The 7,350-nt window shown below is 57.5% G+C and overlaps 1 protein-coding gene across 2 annotated transcripts; it reads right to left on the bottom strand.

Moving 5' to 3' along the window:
• Positions 1–208: 208 nt before the first annotated feature.
• On the bottom strand, positions 209–7,350 carry OTX1 (orthodenticle homeobox 1). 2 transcript variants are annotated; one of them, XM_027072374.2, is made up of 6 exons: positions 7,154–7,350; positions 6,722–6,792; positions 5,769–5,981; positions 4,919–5,125; positions 3,765–3,916; positions 209–2,499 (listed from the first exon to the last, which is right to left on the bottom strand). In XM_027072374.2, the coding sequence occupies exons 4-6, from the start codon at positions 5,013–5,015 to the stop codon at positions 1,681–1,683; spliced, it is 1,068 nt and encodes a 355-aa protein (XP_026928175.1). In that variant the 5' UTR covers positions 5,016–5,125; positions 5,769–5,981; positions 6,722–6,792; positions 7,154–7,350; the 3' UTR covers positions 209–1,680. The 2 variants fall into 2 exon arrangements, with proteins under 2 accessions (XP_026928175.1, XP_053056638.1); XM_053200663.1 differs by lacking the exon at positions 5,769–5,981.

Below are 7,350 nucleotides of genomic sequence, written 5' to 3'. Positions count from 1 at the left end.
AGGGGAGAACACTCCCTAAGAGACCATCTCTGGAGACTCCTTTTGCCACGTCCTCCTTCCCTATCATTTGGCCTTCTGCTTCCCACAGGTCGTTAACACGCGAGGGTATTAACACGGGACTTTTTTCCCTCCTTTTAGGCTCCCCGAGACCAGGACCTGGGGGCTGGAATCAGAAGAGCAACACTGACAAGCCGTTCATTAATTTGCATTTATTTTCGGGAAATAATGTAGATAAAAGGGGAGGAGGGGGACTGCCTTACATTTCAACAAGTAATTTGTGATCTTCACATCGGACAAATCAAATTTACAAATTACTTTCCCACCTACTGGACGAAAAGGCCAAAGCCAAAATTGATACACAGGCGCGGGCTCTCCGCAGATTTCGGAGAATGAAGGTGCACTAAAAACTCACTAGACGAAACAGGGTTGTTTAAAAAGAGAGAAACCGACAGAGGAATTGGAACTAGGGTTTGGGGCCTGGGTTGACTTGTTTGTTTTTCCATAATGCCGTATTTTTGTTTGTTTTTTGTTTTGTTTTGTTTTGTTTTGTGATTGGTCTCTACACCGGAACTTCGACTCTGTGCTTCGACCGGGTGAAGGGCTCAGCCCTGCGTCCCCGCCCAGCCTAGCCCCCTCCCCTGTACCCTGACTTGGTCGTTTCCTTCACACTCTCGGACCCTCTCTATCCTCCGCGCCCAGCTTCCTGGAACCAAAAGGTTCTCTTTAATAAATACACAGAGGGAGAAGGTGTGAGAGAGCAGGACAGCTTTGCAACAACTGAAAAAATAAAAGCGCCATCGTTTAAGGAAGAGAGGGAGGGGGACAGAGGGAAAATATTTTTTGCTTTTGTTTTATATATATGTGTGTATATATATGTATATATATGCTGTATATATCTTAAAGTTCTATTTCCTGGGCGCTAAGACGAGATATGCTCAGTTCAACCAACAGCAACTAAAAAGTTTAAATGGTCCCTGGAACGGACCCGACTATGTACAGCATTCCCGCCGAGGCGGAAGCTTGAGCCAGTTCTACGCAGGGCGGGGCTGTGCGCGAGAGGCTAGGGACGCGCTCCTCCCTCCAGCCGTGCCCCAGCGCATCCCGCTGGGGAGGAGAAAACGCCGGAAAGCTCTGGCCTGCAGCCGGGGAGCGGGACCGAGGGCTGCTGAAGGGGCGGTAGTCTGCAAGCGAGAAACACTTAGTGGTTGTTTTGATTTGGGGTAGAGTGTGGGTGCACTCCAGTGGGCAGACACATGCCAGTTAGTGATTCCAGTGTCCAGAAAGAATAAATAAAAGTGTACGGTTCAAACAGAGAGTCAGAGCAAGAGCCTCCGAAGGCTGCAAGTGCATAATAACTGCCCAGAAACACCAGAGGAGAGTGACTTAGGAGTTCGTTAGGGGATGAGGAAGAGAGCACACAGCTCTCCCCATATAGAACTTGTGGGCCAAGCCAAAGCACCTGTCCCCTCATCCAAGGGGTGGGCGGGTCTGCACATCCCCCAAACAAAGTGGCAGAAAGATGAGGGCGGCAGTGCAGGCAAAGGGCATCTTTCAGGGGCATGAAAATTCAGGTCTGCAGAAGCCGAGGCAAAGGCGGGCGGTGCAGCAGCAGCAACAGGACGGGGACCACGGAGGGCGCAGGTAGTTGCGTTTCATCTCCTCTTCCTCCCACTCCTGGGCTCACAAGACCTGGAACCGCCATGAGGCTTGGTCCTTATAGTCCAGACAGTCGGGCGAATTGAAGTTGAGTTTCCAAGCCGAGGAAGCAGCGGCGGCGCCAGGCTCCTTGTAATCCAAGCAGTCGCCAGAGTTGAAGGCGAGCCCTGAGCCGCCGTAGCCCTGGTGGTGGTGGTGATGATGGTGGTGATGATGGCCTGAGGACTGGCTCAACGGATGGTGCGCGTGCGGATGGTGGTGATGGTGGCCGGCCATGGAGGAGGGTGCCATAGGGCTGAGCTGGTGCGGGTGGTGGTGCGAGTGCATGGGCGCTAGATAGGAGCTGCAGTCCACGCCGCCAAAGTAGGAAGACGAGGGCGCGGGGTAGCCCTGCCCGTAGCTGCCGCCCTGGCCGTAGGACATGGGATAAGAGGCTGCAGCCGAGGCGGCGCCTGCAGCAACCGAGCGCTGCATGCACGACGCGTTGCTAGGCGCGGCCAAGGGCTCGGGCACTGACACCGACGCGGGCGCTGAGCCCGGCGAGATGGAGGCCGGACTCCAGATGGATGAGGCAGCCGGCGTACTCAACGACGACGGGACTGCCACCGCCGGGTTCCCGCCCAGGCCTGCCGCCGCTGCCGCCGCTGGGTTGGCGGAGGCGCTGGATCCTGAGCTGGAGGACGAGGCGGAGCTGGACACAGCGGGAGGCGTGAACTGGCCGCTGCTTTCCGAGCCCGAGCTCTCCCGCACCGGGGACGACTTCTTCTTGGCTGGGCGGCTCTTGGTCCCGCTCCCGCTCTGCTGCTGCTGGCGGCATTTGGCACGGCGGTTCTTGAACCAGACCTGCAGCGGGCCGAGTCAGGGAGAGGGTGTCAGGGGGGCGAGTAGAGCCTGCTACTCCCCGGCCCCTGTACCCACCGCCCGGCTTAGGATCTGTTATCCCTCTCCAACGGCGGCCTCCACCCCTCCTCATCTCCCACCGGGCCAGCCCCTGCCCCTGCGTTCCCAGCTCCTCCGCCCTCCCCCAACCTTCAGATCAAAGATCTTCCTCTGGCAAAGTAGGGACGTGCACCTCCCCACCCCCAGCGCCACTCTGCCCTAGGGCGGAACATTCGCGTCTGTCCAGCCAGAAGTTCAGCCATGTCTAAACTCTGCTGTTGGCTGCTTCCCAACAGCCTCATGTATGTTTGGAGGCCCTGTCTTCTATGAATAGAGCTGAGGAAACTGCGGAGAGGCACGAAGGAGAGCGCAGGACAGTCACCAAGTCTGAGGTGGGAGGCAGTCGTCCCCTGGAGGCCCAGCGTTGGGCAAAGCGAGAATTTGAGCGGATGCAGGAGCAAGGCGGGGAGGCTAAACAGAGGCAGTACTCGGGGGACTAGGGAAGGAAGCCTGAGCAGAATTTCGTTGGGCTTCTTGGTTCCAAGTGGGGAACCAAATGGGACAAAGTTCTCACTTCTCTTGGAGGGCCCTGGTACATGGCACAACATTCTTGGTTCTTTCTCGAGCCTCGAGGGAAAGCAGGCGAGATAAAAGGCCCTTGAGGAGAGTTCTGAGTTATAATCCAAACAGTATTTTCACCGCAAAAACAGAAAACAGCAAAGCCGGTAGCCGGGTTTTGTGTTCGGCATCCTCTCTGGGCAAAGGAAACATCTAATCAAACCTGCGCCACCCAGAGAGCGCACTCCGACAGGGCACCAGGCTCTGGCCAAGCTCCACTCTTCCATTTCCAGGATCCCCGGGATGCAAGGCAAGTGCGAAGGCACAATTCAAGACCCCAAAGAAAACTGCCAAATCCTGGAATGGCCGAAGAAGCAGGGGCAAGTGTCGGGCCCTCTGGGCACTTTACGTTAGGAAACCTTGCTTATCCTCCCAAAATCATAAAAAGGATTTTCAATACCGAAGGCGCCCTGGGACCAAGGGTCGAATCCAGTGCTCTAAGCTAGTGCCTTTGACTTTGCCCCTCTTCCAGGCCCGGGCTGAGCGCTAGGGGGAGTCTGACAGGAATTGCCCAGTCTGTAAGCCCGCCGCACACCAGACCACCCTTCCCAGGCCCTCTCCAACTAGTCCCAGAGCCCCTACCCTGACCCAGGAGCCCTGGGCGCGCACACCTGAACTCTGGACTCCGGCAGGTTGATCTTGAGCGCCACCTCCTCGCGCATGAAGATGTCAGGGTAGCGAGTCTTGGCGAAGAGCGCCTCGAGCACGTCCAGCTGTGAGCGTGTAAAGGTAGTGCGTTCCCGCCGCTGCTTCCGCGGGGTGGCTGAGGGAACACGCGGGGGCGCCTCGGGTCAGCGGTGGCCACGCGGACCCACGCTAGAGGACGCAGATAGGCCTCAGGCAGGCCCTGTGCGAGGCCGTTGCAAAAGAGAGCAGAGCTCCAAGCGAAAGAAAAACTCCCCCGGGAGGCGAGCCTGAGAGGCCACAGGTGGGAGAAAGTACAAGCGTGCGACTGAGAACCAGTGGGTCTTCAAGACTTTAGAGTTGCCCCCTTCCCTACTTCTCAGAGGTTAGGAAAGGAAAAGAAGTTATATAATCTCCCTGTTTTCGCCCCCTTGCCCCCAACACACCCCCTGGCTGGAGGATGGTGAAGGGGTGCTCAGAAACACCGCCCGGAAAACACTTTCCGAAAGAATACATGGGGGTGAAGGAGTGGGAGCTAGGAAACAAAACCAAACAAAAAGCCAGGATTCTGCTCAGGCTCTCCACATCCGCAGTGCAAAAGTTGGTGCAAACGACCCATGTAGAGGACAATTTATTTAATTAGGGAGAAAGAACCCCTCTTCCTCATCTCTGCCAGTCATTTCTCATGAGAAAATCTTGGCTCTTCCTGTTAGGGCCTAGAGAGTGTCCAGAATCCTCACTCAATATTGGCGGGGGGGTGGGGAGGGGGAAGGAATAGATACACATAGTAACACACACACACACACACACACACACACACACACCAAAAAAAAAAAAAAAAAAAAAAGGCTGCCCATGGGAAACTGCCCGAGGTAAATGCTCCCTGTGCTGGTGGTGGGACCACAACAGGAAACAGGTTGTCCGTGTGGCCAGGCTGGGAAAGCACACATTACACTACTTCACTGCCCAGGCCCAGTTCACCCAGCGGTGACTGCCCTGTGAGCTTGCAGCCTGTGGTGCATTGTAGGCATACTAGCCAACCGGCTCCCTGGGCCTGCTCAGCGACAAAAATGTGTGCTCAAACTCAGAGTATGGGGATCCCCAAGATTTGCAGGGGCTGGGGGCGGGTACCGGTGCTCACCGGGGTAGCCCACGGAAGGATGCAGGAGGTCCATGGCTGGCCCGGCCAGGCCCAGCCCGTTCATGCCGTATGGGGGTTGTTTGAGGTAAGACATCATGCTAACAGCTGGGTGGAGGCGCCCCGACGGATCCAGGGGGCCGGGGCCTGGCGCAGTGCAGGGCTCCCACTGCGCAGTCCTTCAAACTCTTTGGCGCCTGGGGGCCCGGCCTATGGAGACAGGAGACACATGTAAACAGTGATTGGGAGCCATCTCGGCTTCCTTGTCTTGTCTGAGGCAAGGAGCCACGGAATGGGGAGGCTACGGAACTCCGCGAGGCGGTCAACTCGGCTCTATAAGGCCTTAGTCTAAAAACCACAGCTTCTTTGAAAAAAGTAAGCTTTTCTGGATCATCATCTACTCTTTTCACACTTGGAAGGGTAAAAGACACTCCAAGGACGTCACTAAGAGTGAGGAGAGGTTAAAAGCAGGGCTAAGCTGGAAAGGTCGGAGCCTGAAAGGCGGAGTGTACAAGGTCCCAAGTCTAGGCAAAATTCTGGTCCGGTAGGAGCAGGCCTCAATACTGCAAAAGCAAACGTTTACTCCGCGCCAGTGAGGCAGGCTGCCCAGGGCATAAGGGGTTGTTTCCTCTTGTTTCAAACGTTTTTGAAAGCGGGACCAAAAGGTAGAGGCTCCAGAGAGCCAAGGTGAGGCACTTCGGGGAGCTCGCAGCGCCTGGGCCTCTCTGAGATGCATTACCCACTTAGAGGAATACATTCCTTCAAAGGTCTCTGCCACTGGGTCCCGGCCCCAGAGCCCACTGCCACCCCTCTAGTTAACCTCTCTGTGCCCAGACTTTGAAAGATTGCTCACCGGGAATCCCACCACACCTTAACCGCAGTTACAGGCCCAGGGCCCGCAGAGGCGGCCAGAAGACGCAGAAGGGGCCACTGTAGAGGTGGCGGCTGTAAGACGCGGCGGGAGGTCAGGGGCGCCTGGCCACCGCCGCAGGCCCTTCTTCGCGAATGCGAGCGGGTCCTTCTTTCTGCCCGGTCCTGGCTGCGGACAATGTCGTCCCGGCGGAGGCTGAAAGGTGACCCGCCGAGCTCCCCAAAAGGTCTCACGGATTTGGGAGGCCTCAGTGCAGCGTTCTGGTGTATTCCCTTCCTATCCTACTAGATGAACCCGCGGCCCCATAACCCGATTGAGACAAGTAGGCCTCGGCGGCAGAGCTCGCGCTGACCCGCACTGGAAAGTCGAAGCCTCGCTTCCCCGGTTGCCTCCAACCAGAGGCGCTATTCTCAGAGGGTAGGAAATAGAGCTGGGGGAGTGGGACCGGGGCCCCCCGGGGTACCTGTCGCTTCACCCCGCGTCGCGGGAATCCAAAGCAGGCCTGGGCCCCGGGCTAGGAGTTCAGGGAGAGCAGTAAGAGCTAAAGAAGCCACCCTACTCCTATCCATCAGGACCCACGGTCTGGGCTGGGGGAACACAGTCTGCAGGGAAGGGTAAGAGAGGGAAACAGCCAGGGCTCCAGGGCCCAAAGAGAATGGGACATCAAAACGCGGCGTCTCTGCTAGGCTGCAGCGTGAGTTTTCAAAGACTTTCTTCAAACTTAGCACTTGGTTACTTCGGAGGAGGCGGGGGAGGGGGCGCGGGGCCAACGCAGAGATCTCGGGTCGTCCGCACACCAAGAGGGGAGCGAGGCCGCTCCCCAGCCCCGCCCACCTGCCGGGGACCCAGGAAGCGGGGGCCCGTTTGAGGAAGGGGAGGTAAGAACAACCGACGAGCTCCCGGAGTCTAGGGCGGCCCCACGGCTTTCTCCTTACCTGCCCTCAGCTGCCGGGGCCGCTCACCATCTACCTCGCGCCCTCACACAGACCCGCGCGGGGCAGCCAACCTGCAAAACAGAGCGGCACAGGAATTACTCGCCGGGCCGAGCGGCTGGTCTAGGATTCCTGGATTTCTTTCTTTCCCAACTTCCCTCCTTCCTTCTCTTTCTTTCCAGTGGCTTTGTGCGTGTCCCTCCAGGTTTCACTTTATTGCACAGACACTTTGTTGGCAAAGCCCTACGCGTTCCCGAGACACGACCTCGCCCGGGACCGCGCCGAGGGGCCGCAAGGGGTAGGGTGGGGGTGAAAGGGGCAGAGTTGGGAGGTGGCTCGAGGTTGCAGTTGCACTCCCGGTACAACGTGGAGGCGGTGGGGGCTGGGGAAGTCCTGCAGAGGCACTTTGCAAACTAAATAAATCGAGCGATTTACCTTGTCGGAGTGGCTTGTCTTGCCGGGTTGTTTAGGTGATTGGAAATGTAGCCTGATGAAGATTGATCACCTTTCTACTGCCCTCCCCGGGTATGTGAACGCGAGGTGAGTGCGTAACGGGGCTATGCTGCCAATCCCCGGCCCCGCGCGGGCTGAGTGACAGGGAGCCGGGCAATGGCAGCACGAGCCGGGGGTTA

The sequence above is a fragment of the Acinonyx jubatus genome, chromosome A3 (genome assembly GCF_027475565.1).
Source record: "Acinonyx jubatus isolate Ajub_Pintada_27869175 chromosome A3, VMU_Ajub_asm_v1.0, whole genome shotgun sequence".
NCBI classification, from domain to species: Eukaryota; Metazoa; Chordata; class Mammalia; order Carnivora; family Felidae; genus Acinonyx; species Acinonyx jubatus.
The sequence above is the reverse complement of the archived record's forward strand: the minus strand, read 5'-3'. Positions and strand labels throughout refer to the sequence as shown.